Raw genomic sequence first — 21945 nt, forward strand, 5'->3', positions numbered from 1 at the left:
GAGAATCAAACCAGTTCTCCCAGATTAGAGTCCGTGCACTTAACCACTACACCAAACTGGCTCTTCTTAAGATTGCACTGGTACCTCCACAAAGAGAACAGTTTGGAAAATGGTTGGAAGGTACCATAACATCTTTCAGCTGATGCCAAGGAAATGTGGTCCTGTAAAATGCCTGGAAGGGGGGAGTCTCACTCAGAAAACTCTTTTGAGAAGAACACAGCAAACCTGTGACCCACAAAGGTTTTTGGATGTCCATGCAGCTCTGCATAGGAGCATCAATATATCCAGCACGTTTCCTGTTTGACATTTATATGGCAATGGGTGGTATTCTGAATACTATTGCAATAACACAGCAGTAGAAAGTGTGATGTATTGTGATCCACTATGCATGTGCTGAAGAAGTGAGCAGTAGGGTTGCCAAATCCGTCTTCGCCGGGTGTCAAGGGTGTGTGCGCGTGCATAGAGTTTTCCCTTGTATGGCCGTGGCCCCGCCCCTAGCGTGCCCAGCGTGCTCATGTCACTTGCTAGTGACGCGCACGCCGGGAGCGGGGTTCCCCCGGGGCCCGATTCCACTGCGTTGGAAATCGGCCCTTCAAAGCGGGGGATTCCCCGCCCCCCGCCCACATTTGGCAGCCCTAGTGAACAGTGAGTTACGAAAACTGACACCCTACCACAAATTTTGTTAGTCTTTAAGGTGCTACTGGACTCTTGCTCTTTTCTACTGCTATACACAGACTAACACAGCTACCCATCTTGATCTATGCTTGTGCTTTTTGCAATATCATCATTCACAATATTCCAGAAAGATTAGCATACATTTCACAAGGGTGTTTTTATGCTTCAGTGTTTATTTCTCAAGTGGGCTATTCAAATACATTTCATTCAAAATGTTTAATCCTACACGGACAATGTTCTCAAAAGGCACTAAAAGTGCCATGTGCCACTTTTAAGAACACCCTAACCTGTCCCTTTGGTTTGTCTCAATCATGTTAAATGTCTATTGTCCAATAATGTCTTAAATTCTTCCTGCATTTGCTGTGCAGAAGAGACAGTGCCCCTGGCCAAAGGCCAAACAATTTGCTTCTTATGAACTTGTAGCCATTCATACTTGGTAAAGTTGCTATGATAACTAATTAAGATGCACCTCCTCTGAAAAAAGTAATCTCCAGCTCTGCTAATATATGCTGTTCTTTCCTTCTGCTGTCTGGATTACCCATCTTCTGATTAGTGTTTGAGCACGATCCAAATTGCAACAGGTTTTTGTATTTTCTTTTTTTTGAGCCCCCCCCGAAGGGGATTTTTTATTACATTTTTATAAACACTACAAACTACAACAGAAATAGGATAAGGGACTACATATAGGGACAAAGTAAAGATACCCACTAATACCTAAAAACCCAAGAGAGGAGATCTTCTAATCAGCTTACACAAACATCAAGTCTTAATTCCACTAGTCCCTTTACAAACTGAGTCAGATATATCATTGTCTTTTAAAATTCTTAAATTCAACTGCTATTAAGAAATAGCCCCAAGCATCTCAATTCAAAATTTTTTTTAAAAAAGCACACATCAGAGTCCTTCAGCCTTCACTTTTCCTTGCCTCGTCTCTTCCGCAACTTATAAGGGCTTTTAGGAGCTGCTGCCCCTTTCTCTGAAAGAGAGTCCTTTCCGGAAGAATCCGAGTCCAGCTCGCCACTGGACTTACTGTCCTCCCCTTCTTTTTCTTCCTCCTCTGGCCCTCCCAACTGGACTCTTAAAAATTCCCGAGCTTTCAGAACAGAGTCAATCTTTTCTTTTTTATCCTTGATTTTGAAGGTGACGCCTTCTGGAGTTAGCCATCTATATCCAATTGAATTTGTCTGAAGAAAGAGAATAAGATCTTTGTATTTCTTTCTCCTTTGCCTTATTTCAAATGGAATGTCTTTAAGTACTCTGATGGCATTTCCCCCCACTTTCAGGGGTACTCCAGATACTGCTTTCAGGATTTCATCCCTCACATGCCTCTTTGAGAATCTAGGTTTTTGTATTTTTTAAGTGAGAGCAGCCATTGTGTCTTCATCTCAGCAGCCTTTGGACTGCTTAAGATCTTTTTTGCACCATGAAAGGCTTAATTTAATTAAGCCTGCATAGCATTTCTCCTGGTCTACCTACAGGCTCTATCAACCTGCAGCAGAGAAGTGTTATGTTTAACATCTAGCCTGAAGAAGAGTTCTGAAGAACCTGGAAACTTGCCAACTCACTGATTTGTGAATTTTTTTTATTAGGATCAGATCAACTCAGATGAAAAGAAAGAAAGAAGATATAACAAATAAAATATTAAAATGTGTGCTTGTGCAACATAATTTTGTAGTTATTTACACACTGTATAAGATACTGATTAGAACGGGCAGCGTATCTGGTGTTAAAGTTTAAAGAGCAGAACGGTATGGTGCACGTTCAGTTCGCCAGTAAAATAAACGAATTGGCAAACACTTGGTGACTGTCTCTTTAAAAGTGCCAATCAGCCACCCAAACGACAGAAAAGCGCCCCCTTCTTCTCTCTCCCCCCAAGGCTTTCTTCGTGGCTCTGAAAGTTTGTTGGGTCGGGGGTGGAGGAGAGCTGCCTAGTAACTGTCCAAGCGCGCGGGGGGGGGGCTGGCTGACACGGGAGGCGGCAGACAAAAGAAGGCGGAACTACGTGGCTTCATTTCAAAAGGCAGCGCTAGCCCCCAAAGCCCCAGTCTGTGCAGGAGAGGCTCGGCGCGTTGATGTACGCGCGCGCGTGTGTGTGTGTGAGAGAGAGACGGAGAGGTTTCCAGGCGGCGCCGGGAGCGCCGGAGCGGACATCCCCGAGCTGGCTTCCCGGCGGGAGATGTGCGTCGTGGCGCGTTGGCGGCTGCCGCTCGACCCTCTTTCCCATTGACTTTTTGCCCTGGGCGCCGCGAGCTGCGCCTGTGCGCGACTGAGCAAGTCGCGCTGAAGACTTGGGCGGCTGCGGAGGCTGCTGCGCCCAAAGCCGGCGGGAGCCTCCCTCCCTCCGCTGGTGCCGATGGAGCCCGGAGGCTTGAGTCTGACCTCCTCCCGCCGGCCCGGGACGGGCTAACGCGGGCGCCGCGGCGGCCGGGAGTGGCTCGTTCTGCGGGGGATGCCCGCCTTGAGGCGCCTGCTGCGAGCGCGGCTGGGGAGGCGATGCCCCGCCGCCTTGCTCCTCCTCGGGGCTCTGGGCTCGGCTCTAGGGGGCGTCGTCGTCGTCGTCTTCCTGCTGCGCGGCGGCTTTTTCTCGGGACGTTGCACCGACGAGCACAGCCATCGGATCTTGGCCCGGCTGGTAGGTGGAGCCCACCGCGACGAGAAAGCCGGGTCCGACCCGGACCGGCAGGAGGGGCGTGGGGTGTGTGTGCGCGGCCCTGCAGAGGAGCAGCCCAAGAGGGACTCATTTGCCCCCCGAGAGGAGGGCTCCACTTTTCGCCCCGCGGGGCTCTTCGGGGTTTCCTCGCTGAGGGGCCCCAGCGATTGCGCTGTTGCTCGAGATAAAGTTCGCTGGCAGTCAAGGCTGACCTTAAGTTTGACTCACATGAGCCTTTCCCCGAGCGGCCCGGTCCTCGGGCGCTTTTGCTCCGGAGCAAGGGCCACGTGAGGTCCGGGCGCACAGCCCTGCGGCCTGGGGCGCCCACTGGCAGGAAGCTCTCTCTCTAGACCTCGTCGGGCATCATCCCCCTTGGTTGCGGTTCTATGCCTGCTCAACTTGAATTTAGCAGATCGAGGTAGGCAGCCGTGTTGGTCTGAAACAATACAACGAAGTAGAGTCCAATGGCACCTTAGCAGAGTTCACTTTTGAACAAGGAAGCATTCGCAGGAGCAGGTATTGCATTAATTAAGGCAGAAGAGTGATATGAACGGACTGAAAATACTTTGGCTTGGGGGGCATTGAAGAACTGTGTAGAAAGGCTTTTCAAAAGAATATTTATTATTATATTCTTCTTGCCTCGGAGGGGCTGTTTGGTGACTGCTTTGTGAAAGGAGGGGCGTGGGGAATAAAGTGAGTCGTGACCCATTTCTTTGCTTAAGAAAACCTTTCCCTCAGTTCTAGATGTTGGGGTTTGATTGCTGTAGTTCAGCAGTGAAGAGCGAAGGCATCAGGACACGCTCTGAGAAAGAGCGGAAAGGTCATAGGCAGGGAGCAGGTGCTCAGGGATATTCTGGAGAGAACGTTCAGTGTTTGGCCTTATGTGGTCTAGTGTGGAATATTGGACTTGGGCTAGGCAGAGTCTTCAATTCACACTCAGCCAGTGAAATTCACCGGAGACCCTTTGTCTTGCATTCTAGCCTACCTCATAGGATTGTTGTGTGGTCAAAATTAGAACCTGCAAGTACATTGCCTGTTAGCAGAAGGATGGTCTACCAGAGTAATTGTGCATTAATGCCAAAAAACAAAAGTCTAAATACAGGTGGGGAGGGAAGGAAATCAGGGAAGCACTGGAGAGCCAACAGCACAACTCCCTGAAAAAGCAAAATAGGTTTCTACTGTATTCTTTGGGATTTCGATATTCAGGAATTAAAATGATGCCTGAAAGTAATGGAGATCTTTTTAAACCACTGGACCCATACACTCTCCGTACTGCTTTCTTTCACTACTGTGCTGCAGTCATAATACAGTACATGACACTGCATCATGCTATGCCATTCCTTTTCCTCCGGAGCTGTGCCACATCAAGGCTGATGAATTACTTTTAACTCACCCCATGGACTGTAGAGGATAAGCTCTTTGAGTGGAGGTTAGTGGGAACTGGTGAATGCTCAGTGCCATGAATGGGAGATTTGTGAAAGTGCTGGCAAAGAAAGACACTTGAAGACGCGTAGTCCATGCTGATGGAGTTTTGCTGTGTGTGTTTTTTTTTGGGGGGGGGAGCAAAGGAGAAGCCAGGCTGCTGATTAAGGGAATTGGGTCGCTGCTTGAAAAGCGTTTGCTATGGTGGCTGTGTTTTACACCTTCTAGGCAGCAGTTACTGTCAATTAAAGAAGACAGAGTATTCAGCTGCTAGGTCTAGTTGATAAAACACACTGAGATGCAGACTGAGAAGGACCCTTTTGTATTTTCTAGTGGATTTTCAACAGAGTTGGGTAGAGGTTAGGCTAGTCACCTCGAACATCTGCACACCATATCCTGCTCTTCATCACTGAGGTAAAAAAAAGAGGATTTATTCTTTTAGACTAGCTGAAGAAAGGTTTGTTCTTCATTGTCTATGACATATCGAGATATAGCGTGTGCTGGCAAGTTTTATGACTCGACAGCTTATGTCCTGAAAATCTTGTTGGTTTCTGAGGTGCTGCTGGACTCCAGTCTAAGTGTCCTACTGCAGACCGACCCGACTACCCTCTGAAACTATCTTTACGGATGACTTGTATAACATGTATAGAGTCTGTTATTTTATATTGATTTGAATTGTGAGCTGCCTTGAAGACCATATGTGCTTGGGAAGGTTGAACCATACAGTACAAATGCCAGCATTTCCCATTCTTTAGAATCATCATCTCCCCAAGCATGTAATGAAGAAGGGGGAGGAGGAGGAGATTGGATTTATACCCCGCCCCTCACTCGGAGTCTCAGAGTGGCTTACAAACTCCTTTCCCTTCCCCTCCCCACAACAGACACCCTGTGCAGTAGGTGGGGCTGAGAGAGCTCTGACAGAAACTGCTCTTTTTCAAGAACAGCTGTGCCAGAACTATGGCTTGCCCAAGGTCATCCAGCAGCTGCGAATGGAGGAGTGTGGAATCAAACCTGGTTCTCCCAGATTAGAGTTTATGCACTTTACCACTACACCAACCTAGCATTGGGGGCAGGGGGGAGACTTTGCTGAACATCTCCCAGTATGGCATAGATTGGAGCTGATTGAAAATAACTCACCCGTTGGCCTTTGGGCTTATTGGAGCTGATTGAAATGTGAGGCTGGCTTGGCAAAAATAACTCACCCGTTGGCCTTTGGGCTTGCACAGTGCAAACTCTGTTGCTGTCTGTGCAAAGCAGCTATGTGCCATTTGTTGGCACACCTGCGCAACCAGGCTCCTAGTCTCTGGCATGCTAATTAAGCAGGTGTATCTGCTTTGCACTTCTTCACTAGGAACAAATCCAGCTAGACTTCTTGAATATTAAGTGGTTCTTGCAGTGACCGACATGTATTTTCAGTCCCAGATTCTATATTTTATATGTGCTTCACGATGATGCCAGTTTTTAAAAAAATCCCAGAAAGGAACCATTTAACAGTTGGCCGACGGCACTGAAAGGGTTAAGTAAGAAGCCACATTCTTTTATTCTTAAATGGCTTTTGTTAAGTGGGAAAGAAACCTTAATGGAAATTAAATAATCTATTATGGTAGCAAGCTATTGATGACCATAAATTTTCCTGCGTTCTGCATAATAAACGAAGACAAATTGTGTGCACGCAGTAGCCTTGCCAGCTTCTTGGAAATAGCAAGCAAATGGAATTCTTTTTCTCTGACAGGCAGCTGTGAAGCTTGGATATCTCCAAGATACTGAATATTTTCCATTTCCTCCAGAGTGCCAAAATAATCCAGAGGTGTCTGACATAGCTTTGGGAACAACAATCGCCTTCCCCTTTGGCCTGTGTCCTAACGTGGATTCCAGGAACAGAAAAGTTATTTACAGCCTTATTCACAAGGTAGTCAAGCCAGTTCTGTCTTATTGTCCAGGAAACGACTGGCGGCTAAATCCTAAACATAGAACAGTGGCGGGTTGACTAATCCTAAATGAGGTGCCAGCATGCCTAGTTAATATCTTCCCTCAGTAGAGGGGAAAATGCCAAAAAAAAGGTCCCCTGACCAAGGATCTGAGAGCACAGCATCTGTACAGGAGTACATAGCAAGACAACCAGCCTCTGCCAAGCACAGAGTGGCGCATGCCCAATGACTTTCCTGTGTCAGGTGCACATGAAAGCAGCCAGCCAATGTAGACATATTCGTGCATGCTCCCCCTGTGTCACTCTGGTCCCACATACAACACAGTGAAGGAAGGAATATAAAAAATATGGTAGCCTCTGCTACAAATGCCCAGTGGGAGCTCTGTGACTGCCATACAATTGGGAGTGCTGCAGAAGAGAGTTCGAATCCTGTCCAAATGACCCATTCCCTATTGATAGGGAGACACAGTGAAGGAAGTACAGACAATCAAACTCCATCGCTCAAATACCTTCACAGTTCACTTGGCAGAGGAAAGCCACGTGAAAAACTCATGGCCTCTTCAAGATCCTAGCAGGGAAATCATGCCAGGCAAGGCAGACACTAAGATGGCAACAAGCGAACACGCCACTGCATGTCACACACAGCCCCAACCCATAGTTTGCAAGGAAAGAACACCCATGTGAAAAACAGTGGAGAAGCTTTAAGTCTCACCGAGGAGGAAACTAGGAATAAGGCAATCATTTGGTGAGCAGTCCTAGTCTGCTGCAAAAGAGAAGGAGGAGGCAGGATTAGAAGCCACAGCATAGATGCTGCAGAGCAGTCCTCCAACTACACAACAAGCTGGGCACACAGGGAAATGATGTGCATGGAATGCTCCATTGCCTTGCTTGTCATAACTAACCATGAGTGGCAGAGCAGGCTCAACTGCTGAGAAAGGAGCAGCATGGGCTTTAGTGTGCATGGAAATCCCAGTTCATGTCCCACATGGGGCTACCTCCCAGAGCATCCCAGAAGCATCCCATCATGCACAGCTGAGGTTCTGCACAATCAGACCCCAGTCACTGGAAATGGGCTGCTCATGCTCATCGGCTGTCCCAGACTAATTTGTCTTATTCTCTTCACATGTAGTCATCCCTTTGATGTATTCATGAGGTTCTTTACCTCTGTCTGAAACTGTTCCACCCAGCACCTCTTATTCTGCATCTTGACTGTGTGTTGGCTACACAGCTTCAAGCGGTCTTGAAAGGGACAGATTCAGGCCTGGGTTTGAATAGCAACAGCTGTAACCGTGATGATCTTTGCTGGGAGAGTAATTTTTAATTTAATTGACTTTATTTATAGCTTGCCTTTCTCCCCAGTGGCAACCGAAAGCAGCTTACATCATTCCCTCTCCTCCGTTTTATCCTCATAGCAATCCTGTGAGGTGAGGTAGGCTGAGAGTGTGTGACTGGCCCAAGGTCACCCAGCGAGCTTCCATTGGCAGAGTGGGGATATGAGCCTGGGTCTTAGTCTGACACTTTAACCACTACACCGCACCAGTGTTCTCTCTAAGCTGAGTTAGTGTGATCTAGCTCACAGTTTTTTTAACCTCCAGCTCACACATTTTTCTCTTCGCTCAGGAAGGGATGGCTCCAGAGCAAACTCATTTATGCAGTTGCCAAATCACTCTCTCACAACTTTAATGCCAGTAGCTCACAAAGCAGAATTTTTGCTCACATTGCACCCTCTAAGTGTCTGAGAAGTGCATCCCCGTTGATTCTTCTGGACCTTTTCTGGGCTTTCAGTGCCATTGACCAGGTATCCTTCTGGAGAGGCTGGCTTGGTTGAGAGTAGGGGACTGTGCTTACATGACTGGCTGATTCTAGAAGGTGATGCTGGAGGACTGCTGATCAGCCCCTTGGCATTTATGCTTCAGAGTCCTATAGGGGATCTGTCTTTTCCCTCATCATGTTTAAAAATCTATAAGAAAACCATGGAGAGACCAGAGATTTAGAGTGAGGTGCCACCAGTATGGAGGCAACAGCCACTTTTCTTCTCAACCCTTGGGCTGTGTGGGTCTGTGGAAGTCCTGATGACTGGAAAAAGTAATGGGATGCATGAGGGGCAGTCAAGTGAAGTTCAGTCCATTCCAGACAGGACTTAAGGGGCTGTTGGTTAACAGAGAAGCTGCCCTGGAACTGCAGAATCAGCCTGACCTGGAAGAGTTTTTTCTCCCCCCGAAGGAGCAGGTTTGTAGCGGGGGGCGAGGGGGGGTTGCTACTAGATCCCAGCTTATGGTTGGAGGCTCAGGTCTCCTCCATTGTACATAGCACTCTTGCCAGATTTAGCTGAAAAGCCTGCTGCAGCCGTTCCTCAGAAAGCGTGATCTGGCCATGGTGATAGGTGCTCTGATCACATCCAGGTTAGATTACTGTAGTGTGCTTTACTTGAAGCTGACTTTGAAAACTATAAAAAAAACTTGGGTTGGTTGGAAATGTGGCTGCCAAGCTACTGTTGGGAGCTGGATACAGGGATCGTATTACTTCTGTGCTGGAAGATCTGCATTGGTTGTCCATCTGTTTCTGGGCACAATTCAAAGTGCTCATTCTTATCTTTAAGACTTGAGGCCAGGGTACTTGAAGTATGACCTCTAACCCTGCTGTCCAACCTGTCTGTTAAGATCTGCCTCCCAAGCTCTGTGCCCCTGCCAGCAGAGGTGCACCCCACCATTGGGATATTCTCCTCTTTGAGGCTTGCTTGGCACCTATCTTAAGGCCAAGACTTTTCTTTTTACTCTAGCTTTTAACTGAGAGCTTATGGTCAGCTTCTCGCCAAAGCAATATTTTAGGGAGATCATTTAGGCTCCTGATTGTTGTTTTAGGCTGTTTTTGCACCTTGGCTGGGTTTACGTTCTTTTTATGCTCTGGCTGGTTTTTATGTTTGTTTATTAATTTTATGCTAGTTTTTATTATTTTATTGTATTTTACTTTTTGAGCGGCCTCAAACAGGTCTTTGGAGAGGTGGCATATAAACCCCCCAGTTATTTAGCCTGTGTGGTTTATTATATACCAGCAATGAACAGGGGCATTGTGACCCTAAAGAAGACTGCGCCTCCCTTTGCTGGAGTGCACTGTGCAGACACTGAAGGACCCTCTCAGCCCTGCCCAGTGTGAGTCCTGTGGGGAAAACAGCTCAGAGCCTAACTCCATGATACTCTGATTTTCCACTGTTGTAAAAACCTGTCAGGCACATTGGGTCCCAGTTTAGATTGGGACTGTGACATTTATTTTATTTATTTATTTATCATTCGATTTATATACCGCCCTAACCCCCCCATGGGGGTCTCTGGGCGGTTTTACAATTTGTAGTGCTAGTCACTTTGTAATTCCCTAACTATGGGCACATTCTCAGGGGTTGGGTCAGCCTACCTAGCACCCCGGTGGTGGCGGCTCTCCCTTCTGGCCTCCGGCCTCCGGCTTCCTCGACTCTCAGCTGTCTTCCTTCGGTCAGCAGGACGTCTCTCTCGGGGCGCTTCTCCGGCGAGACAGCTTTCTCGGCGTGTTGGTTTGTCTCTCCCGGCCTCGGCTCTATCCAGTAGGCTCCGCCACGCTGGGAGATGATGTCTTCCGCGCCTTCTGCTGGGATGGGAGGGGGATTTTAAGCCCCCCCCCCGTTTTCTCAATCAAAAACGGCCTTAGAGGAGGGCCGTTTGTCCCACTGTGAACATACACATGTAGAAGTTTGTGTTCCCAATGGGGCAAATCACTCTCCCTATGGGACACTTTTAATCATAAAAACAGGAGTGAGACTTAAGAGCCATCCCACGCTGTGGTCCTGATCCAGGTCAAGTCACATGCCTCTTACGTGACTTTTAAAAAACGCTTGGAGCTCCTTACACAGAACTCCTTATGGAGTGTGTAGCTAGGCCCTCAGTCACGAGCATGGAGCATAAGACCTTAGGTAACAGAGCCTGCTAAAAAGAGTCATTGTTGTGATATGACTGCAACAGCATCATAAGTGGAGTTCCGAATGGAAGTCAGGTGAATGGGGCTGCTAACTCGCTTGGTCTAGCATACGAACATAAGAACACAAGAGATGCCAATGTTGGATCAGGCCAAAGGCCCATCCAGTCCAACACTCTGTATCATACAGTGGCCAGAAATACCAGGCGCCATCAGGAGGTCCACCAGTGGGGCCAGGACATTAGAAGCCCTCCCACTGTTGACCTCCCCAAGCACCAAGATGACCGAGCATCACTTGCCCCAGAGCCCCTATCTATACCTTGTGGCTAATAGCCACTGGTGGATCTCTGCTCCATATGCTTATCTAATCCCCTTTTGAAGCCGTCCATGCTTGTAGCAAGTGCTCTTCCTCCCATCCCAGCCTCCTCCCTCCCCCCGGTGTGTCTTAAGTGTGCACCACTTGAAGCCAGAGAGGTGCTCTGCAGTCTCATCTGAGATATGGGTGTCCTGATTTGGGTATCCTAAGCTATACTGTGGCAGGAAGAAGGTGGGCAGAATTTATTTTGCACTCCAGAGCTGGGGATAGGACGTGGGCTGAGCGCTGTCACACGACCCTGACGACTCCCCCTCACTGCCACGGGATTCCTCCAGCCACTGTTGCTCTGCCACCTTGGTGACCCACCCGTCCAAGCAGCAGGGGCCTCAGACACCTGAACAGGGAGGGAGACTGTCCCTGCCACTACGTTCACTCTGGATGTATGGCACTGCCCCTCTCTCTGCTCTGCAGTGCTGTCTCCTCCATCCAGGTCGTCATCCCTGGCCTCTTATAGCCGCTTCCTTTTATTCTCTCCTCCCACCTCCCAGTGTTCCCTCTGCTCTCCCCGTCCTCCTCCCTTCCCCCTACATAATTGAGGACGCCGGCTCCTGGGAGGGGCCTTGTTCTCTCTCATTCCTTCCTGCTTTGGGTGTAGTACCATCGAGTGGCTCTGGATGGGGCGTGGCGCCCGGGTGCGCTGGCGTGCTCTCGTGCCGGGCCACGTTCGGGCGATCTCCCGGTATCCCTGCTGTTGACGCCGATTGGGGCCGATGGGAGGGCTGCTGCCGCACCCTCCCCGGCTGCCTTTCTCTGACTTTTCCTGGGGTCCCAGGTGAGTAGAGGTGGGTCCAGGGGCCGTCCTCCCGGCGTCGGGGGTGGTCTCGTTGGGACCGCGGGGTTCTCCTCTTTGAGGCTTGTTTGGCACCAATCTTAAGGCCAAGACCTTTCTTTTTACTCTGGCTTTTAAGTGAGAGCTTATTGTCAGCTTCTCGCCAAAGCAATATTTTAGGTATGATAGACCAGAATAGCCACAGTGGGTTTACTCCAGCCTCAGTGGGGCTCTACATACACCAGCATATCTCCAGAAATGTTGGCATGTGTCAGCATTCATCTGAGTTATGGTGGCCCAGGGCTTAATTGCTGTCATAAGCGGTTTATAAATTAGTTTTAGGATTGTGCCCTAAATTGCCTTAAATCCAATTAGTCATATTGAAGAAGAAGAAGAGATTGGATTTATACCCTGCCCTTCACTACCCAAAGGTGTCTCAGAGCGGCTTACAAACTCCTTTCCCTTCCCCACACCCCTGACAACACAGCTCGCCCACCTCGGGGTCGCTCTCCAGGCCTTGCCCCCGGGCGCTTAACCACTACACCAAACTGGTAATTCTTTGGTTCCTCAGTGACAAAACGTAAGTGTATTTACAGTCCAGTGTTCAAATCACTTGAGCAGATTAAATGCGTGAACTTTTAAATGACATTTAAGAGATTTGCAGCCTTTGAACTTATATCTAGAAAGCAGTGAGTGATGAAAAAGAAGCAACAGAGCATCAGATCTTACCAAAATGATTGTTGTGTTGCCTTACTGCTCAATGCCAAACCTGAAATATACTTAAATCTGTTACGTCACACTACTTCATCAGTGAATTGCAGAGCATCAGATCTTACCAAAATGATTGTTGTGTTGCCTTACTGCTCAATGCCAAACTAGAGAACCTGAAATATACTTAAATCTTTTACGTCACACTACTTCATCAGTGAATTGCTGCAAGCAAAATTAGCATTTGTATTTAAATCCAGTTTCTGAGCATCTACACGGGGGTTTGTACAAGCAGAAGTTTTTAAAAAGCCTGGCCTTTTGCCTTGATATTATTTATGTATTTTTGCTTTAGCCACAAGGTTTTATCACCTCAGGAGACTTCTGTGATTTTGGAGAACAGTAAATGATGCACATTTGGTCTTGGAATAACCTAGGGCCATGCTTCACAATTTACAAACCTTTGGAGGTGTGTTTGATTGGTTTTCCCTAGCTACGATATATAAACTTTACAAACGATTTTGGGGGAAATGAAGACAAAGCATTTGTTTATACTTTCCTGCAAATATATGAAACAGAAGGTTGCCTAATATACCTAATGGTCTGACATTCAAGACCAGAATGCTCGTTTTTCTCTGCAGCGCAGGTCATTCGACCTCACTACCAGAAGATCTTATGGGGGCCAGTAGCATGCTTTTATATTAAGCTTTGGAAAGGGAATGTCAATTTAAAAAATAAATTTACTAACTATACTTTCATATTGCAGCTGCCTTCTGAATTCTTCACAAGTTGGTTTGGAAGGCTGGTGCTGGCACCTAGAGAACCTGGATATCTCTCTGGGGCCCAGATGGACCTCTTCCTTTCCTTTATTTATTAAAGTATTTATTCCCCAACTTTTCCCATGGCTCAAGATGTCTTACAAACTCAAATTAAAAAAAAACCACAGTAAAACTTCAAATAACCCCCCCCCCTTTGCCTGCAGCCTGCAACTCATGAAAAGCCCTAATAAATACAGTGGTCTTGGGATACCTCCTAAACACAAGTCGAGACAGTGCCCCCAGAGCTCCTTGGAGAGGCTGTTCCATAAAGTGGGTAGAAAGAGCATGGTCTCTGGTCAGTGCCCAGCAGGCCACCCTAAGCAGGGGAGCAGCTAACAGGTATCAGCCTGAAGACTGCAGCTGGCACAGAAGGGCATATGGAAGAGAGAGTCCTTCAGGTATGCAAGTCCGAGGCCACGAAGGCCATTTTAAAGGTCATAACCAGCACCTTGAACTGAACTTGGAAACAAACTGGCAGACAGTGTATAGCTGTGTTAAAATAGGTTACCATCTGCTACGCCCTGACATAGGCTTCCCAAGTCCCCCCAGGGGGCGGGGAGACCCCCGCTCCAGAGGCCCATTCCCCGCCACCGGTGGATCGGGCCCTGGGGGGAACCCCACCCCGACGTGTGCGTCACCCAGAAGTGACGCGACCACGCCAGGCATGCTGGGGGTGTGGTGACGGTCATCCGAGGGAAAACTATGCTTTTCCATCGGATGGTGTTGGGCACGCCACCCAACGTGCCCGGCGGTGTCACGTCCCTTCCGGGTGATATGCGTGCGGCGCGCGCACTCCAGCCACAGCATGGGAGTCCCCCGGTAAGTAGATATTTCAACTTGGCAACCCTAACCTTACAGTAAGTGGGCTGCTATATTCTGAATGAGCTGCAATTTCCAAGTTGTTTTCAAGTGTAGCCCAACATGGAGGGTGTTATAGTAGTGATCCAACCATGAGGTTACAAAAGCATGGGTTAGTATGCCCATCGAGGGGACATTGTGTGTATGCATTCTGAGGGTTGGAATTAGGCATGCAGTTGTCCAGGACAACCTGGTGCCTGAAGCAGAAAATCCAAATGTGTTGCTTGTGAAATAATGACATAGCTGTAGCTGAGCATTTCCAGACTGCTAAAGGTTCTCTCCATTTCTTGCCATGCAATATCCTCAGCCAAAATAATAGAAGGTAGCTGGAGGAAGTCCATGATGCTTTTGTTTCCTGGGGCCCAAAATTTCTCTCGAAGCCTGAATGAATGTAATGTAATGTGGGAAATGGTTGGCCAGCAGAAATAAATATTCAAATACTGGAAGGGGAGAGGGAGGAGACAGAAATTGGTATCAAGCCATCTTTTGGCTGTTTAGTTTTCTACATTAGCAAAGGCCTTCCCCCTAACCCATGTCTTCTCGATAGACTGGCCCAGAATAGACTTTGCAGCTGCGCTCCTGGAAGGTCTGAATGGACTCATAGTTATGCAGATTGCCTACTGCTAGAAATGGAGGGATGGAAACAATTATGGGTGGAGGAAGGGACCGACAGGGGAAATCCTTTTATTTCTTTCATGCATGTGAGATGACCACATAATCACAGAGCTGCAGTTTCTTCTTAGATTTTTCAGTCATGAGTTGTAAATGCCCAAGTGGTATGAATATACTTGTACATATCTGAAAGGTACTTTTCCATGCTTTTTATCATGAAAAGTCAGATTGTTTAGACCCTGCAAAATAAAGCTGTTTTAAAAACAAGTTTTTAAACCTTTCATATTTCATCATTCTGCTACAATTTAGGCTGCAATCCACATTTAACGTTGTGTCTTGAAAACTTTCTGCTGTGAATTGGGCTTGGTTAAATTAACAGGATTTTGTCCCTGTTGTCAATGTGGTCATGAATTTCCCATGTGTTTCAATTGATCTTACAGAGTATTTCCCATGACCTTATGGTATTGCTCTTCTCTGCAGGGTAACCAGGTTTTTGCAAATGCCTTCCTTCTGCTTACATGGTACATGCATATGTGGCAAAAAGGATTTTTGTTTAATTGTAGGTTTACACTTGCTCTTAGCATGCTGATTTAGATCTTTGACTGCATGGGTGCTGAGCAAAACTACCAGGCCTAAATCAGGGAGCCACCAGATTTGGGGCCTTTGTAGGTTGTACATTTCTGCGTGGTGTCAGAGGAAATGGAAAAACATATTTAAAGGTACATGCCCAGATTACCACCTGGGGCTGCCAGCCTCCAGGTGGGGCCTGGAGATCTCCTGCTTTTACAACTGATCACCAGCTGGCAGAGATCAGCTCCCCTGGAGAAAATGGCTGCTTTGAAGGGTGGAGTCTACGACATTGTACCATGCTGAGGCCCCTCCCCTCCTCAAACCCCACCCTCTCCTGGATCCACCCCCAAAGTCTCTAGATATTTTCCAACCCAGGCTGGGCAAACCCTATTACCACCCCTTGTAGGCCAAGGTGGTAGGTATATTTAAATAAATAATTGTTGGTTGGAACCCAGAACCCTACAGATGCAGAGCCAAAACACTGGGCTGAAACCTGTGATCCATGATTTCTTAGGCTTTTGCAGACACTTTGTGAACTCCCCATCTTAAAAAGCATTGGGCCTAAACTAGTTAGCCAAAATTTCCTTGGCCCTGACAATTCTGTCGGAAATTGAATAATAAATAAGGAATGTGCATTCTCTACAGACATTCCTTGTTATGAGCCACGTGAAAGTGGAAAACCTTTTTTAAAGGAGCAGACTTCTGAATGTTCTCTTCCTCTCCACCCCTCCCTACATTATTTAGAATGATGGCTTTCTGCTATCAGTTGTTCATTTCTTTGTTTTCATATCTCTTTAGTGTCTGGACTATAGAAAAGGAGCCTTGACAGGTGACCTTTGTGACGACTTGTGCGTGGCCCAGAAACTGATATACAAGCGCTGCCTTTATTATGACCAAGGCAAAAAGGTCATCCAAGCTGACTGGAGAGGCCGCCCAGTGATCCTGAAATCCAAAATGGAAATCTTCTCCAGCTATCAGCACCTTGGTTTCCTGGAGGAAATGGAATCGCAGAGTATTCCAGAGGCAGATCTGTTTCTTATGGTGGCTTTGGAGATAAAAAATGCTCTGGGCTTGGAACTACCTAGTAATAATACAGGGCCCTTGTGGACTAGGGGGAGAGGCCCTCACTGGAAAGCACAGTTGGCCAGTATGTGGTCTTTACTCCAACAAGAAGAATATATTTATTTCAGTGTCTTGCAAGACTTCAGTAAACATGTTCTGAGGGTCATTGGCTCTTGCGGCCACTTCTATGCTGTGGAGTATCTGACGGCTGGGCATGCTTGGCACAACACACTGTTTTCCATGGAAGATGCCGTTGGTGCCTCCTTTTCTGGGATTAAAAGCAAAGCTAAGGCCATCACCGAAATCGCCATCAGCTTCCTGGATATGGTGAATCATTTTGACAATGACTTTTCTCATCGGCTGCATCTCTGTGACATCAAACCGGAAAATTTCGCTATCCGAAATGATCTGACGGTAAGTGGGTCCCTGGGCTCTGGCAACTGAATCCATGACTCACTGTCATAAGTGGAAGTCATGCTGCTACTCAGAAAGACTGCCATGTTGTGACAACTTTCGGTTCATCATGCCTGCCACCTTGTTCACTGAAGTAAGCTCACACATCCTTCCTTTTAATTTGATAGCTGACATAGCGAATGCTGACAAAGGTGATCTTTGATCACCGTAGGTTTCTCTGTCTTGCAGGGGGGACTGAGATGAATAACTGAAAAACAGGTAGAGCTCAAGCAACATTCAGCTCAACTGAGAACTAAGTATAAGCTTTCTCTACCCGTATCGTATATGCAGAGCACTGTATGTGAGAATTGTTTCAGATGTGACTGACCTGGTAAAAATAGGTTGTCTGTGCTTGGAGAACAAATTGGCAGAGGTGTGCCACGCCTTGCTCGTCACATACCTACTTTGCAGTCAAAATCCCTTAATTTGTGATGTGCTAAGGGCCAATCTTCTATTTACTCATTTACTTCCAGTGTGGGCCCAAATCAGCTTACATCATTTCCCTCTCAGCCATTTTATCCTCACAACCATTCTGTGAGGTAGGTTAGGCTAACTGTGTGTGACTGGCCCTGGCCCAAGGTCAACCAGCAAGTTTCCATGGCCGGGGGGGGGGGGGGGGGGGGGTTCAAACCTTAACCACTGCACAGCACAGGCTCTCTAACAAACTCCTTGCATTGTTGGTGGATAGGACACGGGGTTTGTTTCAGATGTGCAAAGGGAGTTGTGTGCCTCCCAAATATATGCTGGTCCTTCTCTGCTTGCAGCTAGTGTGTGTGGGCGGAGCAGCTTCATTCTTCCTTCCTGTACTGTTTTTGTATCTTCAAACTGCCCAGTGGAGCCCTCATTGGTTCTGTTATGAAAATTATGTGCAGCTGTGTAAGAAATATTGATTTTTGCAGTGGAGCCAAAAAAGTTTCCATGGGACAGTTTGAAGGTACGGAAATGACTGGGGGGGGGGCCTGAAGCTACTGCTTCCCATCTTCAGTTGTTGCTATCTGAGAAGGGCTGGTATGCCCCTGGGAGGCAGAAAACTCCTATTGCACAACTGATATAAGTCTTTGTGTTGTAACCCAACAAGATAGGACATTAGTGGCTTGGGTCTTGCTTTCTTGACGGTGTCTTTTCCCTGTGGTTTCCTCTATAAATTTCTTGTGTACCACATCCCAATGATAAAGTTATATAGAGAAGCTTTGTTGTAGAACTTCCTTCTCTTGGAGACTTGAATCTTTAACCTAAGTATTTTCTGAACATGTTGTAAATCTTTGTACTTAAAAGGTCTTTCACTAGGGAATTAAGTTTACATGGAGAGATAGTAGGGATTTTAATTTCAGTGGATTTCAAGGTGATTAAGTGGATGAGACTGGATAAGCTTGCGGTATTTTGTTCTTGTTCTAGGTATGTTACAACTAACTCTGAACTTTTGGTGACAGGTGAAATAGAAATCCAATTTACCATATAGTGATCTCAATTGAAATTTTTGTAAGGCTTTTTTGGAAGGGTATTCAAGTCATGCCTTCATTTTAGCTTCAAGCAAATTAATTTCTTTCTGCAGAATGAAAGAAGACTGTGTTAATTAACACAGCTTCCAACAGACTGTGTATTTATTAAATATGTGCATACATTTTTTTGCACTTGAAGTGTTATGCAGAAATGTTATGCAAAAGTTAAGCACACAGCATCTTAAAGGAGTAGAAATGTTTTTACTCTTCAAATTATTTTGATGCTTATTCAGGTGCATAATTAAGAACCAGAAAATTTGTAGTATTAAGTGGAGGAAGATGGAATTTGTCTGGCTCAGTTTTCTTACTATGATCAGAAACCTATGCAGCATCTATGGAAACAGGTGGTGGAGGTGGATTTTTTTTCTTGCTTCCCCCTTCCCCAATCCCAGTCCCAAAAAGGGTGATTGTGGGAACTGTGGAAATTGTGTGGGGAAAAGCCACCAAGGATGGTAGATGCAGGAACCCACTGAGCCTCTTCTTCCTGCCCAAGCATAATTGCACTGGTGGAATTGAGGGATATGAGCCAAGCCCCAAGCAGAGTCAGCAAAACCACCAGGGACCACAAGTTTAATTCTCTGTATCTAAGCTTTCTATTCTATTAAACACCAAATTCTATTCTTGTCATGTCTTTTGTATTTTCAGTTTTTGTCAGAGCAGTTATTCATTTATTTGTTAAGGAAATTTTATGCCCTCTTTCCTGAGTGTTGCTTGAGGCAGATTAAAGTAAAAACACTACCGTAAGATCATCATCAGTTATCAATATAAAACAAAATAAACCATTAAAAACAATTCAGGAATATAAAACAGCATGAAATATCCATAAAACTGTCTTCAGACTAGTAGACCATAAAACAGCTAAGAAAAATGAAACCATTTAGTTAAAATTGTGGCTAAAAAGAGATGTTTTGGCCTGACACCTAAAAGACAATATGGTAGGTGCCAGGCAAACCTAAAGAGGGGAGGGCATTCCAGAGGCAAAGTGCCACCACTGAGGATGTGTTTTCTCATGTCACTGTGTTGGCGTTTCTGTAACTTCTGGTCTGGAACTTCATTGTTTTGTTACATGCTCCCAACTTCTTCTGAGCAGTGAGAAGGCCTAGAGTCTAGTGCATACTTGTGTTCGTTCCCTTTGAAGGAGGGAGTACCAGAGACTTAGAGCATTTTTGTAGTAGCTGTTTTATTTACAGGTAGAGCACTGAGACACTTCTGTAGGGCAGCGAATTCACACCCTACATCAGATCCTGGCTACACCCCTGGTAAAAGGTAAAGGTTCCCTTGCTCGAAAGCCAGTCGAATCCGATTCTAGGGTTGCGGTGCTCATCTCCGTTTCAAAGCCAAAGAGCCAGCGCTGTCCGAAGACATTTCCGTGGTCATGTGGCCGGCATGACTAAACACCAAGGCACACGGAATGTTGTTACCTTCCCACCGAAGTGGTACCTATTTATCTACTTGCAATGTCTTGCTTTCGAACTGCTAGGTTGGCAGGAGCTGGAACTAGAGATGGGAGCTCACCACGTCATGTGGCAACCCGGGTCTTGAACTGCTGAACTACCGATCTTCCACAGCCTGCAGTTCAGCGTCTTAACCACTTGAGCCACTGCACACCCCTGGTACCACCCTTCTTTTTGTGTATAATTCATGGGTGTGATTCCAAGCTCTGAAGGTAATATAGATCTGGATAGATCTGTTGTAATGCCCCTGTATAGATCTATGCAGGGCTATTTTTGGGCAGGAACGCACAGGAACGGAGTTCCGGCTGGCTTCAGAGTTGGCCACGCCCACTACAGCCAAAACCTCTGGGTGCATGGCTACAGAGGGAAGGCCTGGAGAGCGACCCCGCTGGTGACTCCGAGGCGGGTGGCAGGGGGGCCAGGGGGGCCCCTGGAAGGATCGGGGCGGCACGGGGTTGTGGCCTAATATGCTAATGAGCTTGCTGAAGGATCGACGTTCCAATAGCGTAGCCATGTGTTTCTTCGTGCTCTGACGCTTGAGGCCATGGCTCTTGCTGACTGCTGCACAGCATCTAAGGATGCATCGGCTGCAAAGGCCGTTGCCAGGGCTATTTTCTTGATTTCATCTTTGAGTTCTTTGGGAATATCACTATCTGCTGTGGCGAGATCAGAGGCCCATGCGTACGCTGCTTTGGCGAAAAGTGAACCAGTGACCGAGGCCTGAAGAGGCCTCAAAATCTCTGTGCAGGGCTTGTTCAATCCATTTGTCGCTATGGTCCTTTGGGAGCCCATCTTCCTCCATAGGTAGTACAGATGTAGAAGCCAGACTGTTGACGGGTCGTCCACCACTGGCAGTTTAATCTTCTTTGCCACTTCTGGTATGAGAGAACTTGGAAAACATAGGATGGTTAGACTTAGGTTTGGCAGGACGGTCCCATTCTGCTTTGATAAGAGAATAAAATGTTGCTGGCAGGGGCACCCTGGTGGGTTTATTTCCTGCCTTAGGTAAGGTTTGTTCTGACCCAGTAGGAAAATCTGTATCCTCTTCCTCTGTTGTTTTTGGAGTGTAATAGATTTCAAGTTTCCTTAACACTTTTGGCAATAATCTCTCCTTATATATAATTGAGTAGTGGGTGCCAAAGTTCTAAAATGCACTCCTTTAGTGTACCTCCTCCCTATTTGACATAGATTCGGAGGGCTCAGAGTCAGAATCACTCAACAGTGGACTATGTTCCCTGGGGGGCGGGCTCTCCTCTCCCCTTCTAGCCCTTTTGGGGTTGTATGAAGAGGCTGACCTGCTATCTTTTTTCCTTTTATGTTGGGAGTGACGTTTGGGCATTCTATCTCGCTCTGGAGAAGAATCAGTGGATTCCCTATGGCGAGCCACCTCCCTCAGGTCTTTAAATTCTTTCTTTATTTCTGACCTAATCCAAGGCAGCAGATCAACTGAGGCATGTTCCTCTGGGGACCCTAATTCTTGCCCTGCTTGGGAATCCTGCTGTGGAGAGGTAGCCAGGACAAATTCACAAGTTCTGCTATCCAGGGATGTCCCTAGAAGGCTTGCCTTGGACTCCATTTTGAGGTTCTGGGAAAGTGAAAGTAAAGTAAAAAAAAAAACCTATGAAAATAGCTGTTCCTGACTTCCGGTCTATGGAACAGCGATGGCGGCAGCTCTTCCTTGGACAGGGAAGGGCGGTTCGCACGCCAGCGGCCTGGAGGGGTGCCACCTCAAGTGACACCCCTGAGGCGCCGTTGTGATAGGCTCCAGGCCAGGGGGCTTTGATGGCATAATGCTGGAGAATTGAGGCTCCCCTCCACCCCGACGGTCCAGTTACTGAGTGGCCTTCAGGCATAAGCTGGACTGAACGGGACAAGCGCCGGAGATCGAGCGGAATGGCGTAAATCTGAGCGTGGTCAGAGAAACTGACCGACAATAAACGTGAGTTCTGAATAAAACGGAGTAGTTTGAAAAGTGATCCCCGCCCCGCGGTTGAAAACAATGATTGCAAAGAGGGACACCTCTTGTGCGAATGAGCGGCTAATGAACACGAAGGGGGAGAGGGGAGGAAGTAAACCAAAAGTGTTTTGAGAGACTTATCTGAATCGCGAAGTCGTTTGGCGAGTTTTCCGAGTTGTGTGGAAGCGGTAGAAAC

The 21945-nt window shown here is 47.0% G+C and overlaps 1 protein-coding gene across 1 annotated transcript in view; it reads left to right on the forward strand.

Annotated features, from left to right (window-relative positions):
• The first annotated feature begins 3124 nt into the window (after nt 1–3124).
• The window catches only part of FAM69C (family with sequence similarity 69 member C), a 30437-nt gene continuing 11616 nt past the window's right edge, over nt 3125–21945 (forward strand). Inside the window, exons 1-2 of the mRNA XM_015416733.1 lie at nt 3125–3307; nt 16123–16800. Coding sequence (XP_015272219.1) covers nt 3125–3307; nt 16123–16800 — 861 coding nt within the window. The remainder of the gene's footprint in view (nt 3308–16122; nt 16801–21945) is intronic.

This window comes from Gekko japonicus, unplaced genomic scaffold, assembly GCF_001447785.1.
Source record: "Gekko japonicus isolate JY-2015 unplaced genomic scaffold, Gekko_japonicus_V1.1 scaffold39, whole genome shotgun sequence".
Lineage (NCBI taxonomy): Eukaryota > Metazoa > Chordata > Lepidosauria > Squamata > Gekkonidae > Gekko > Gekko japonicus.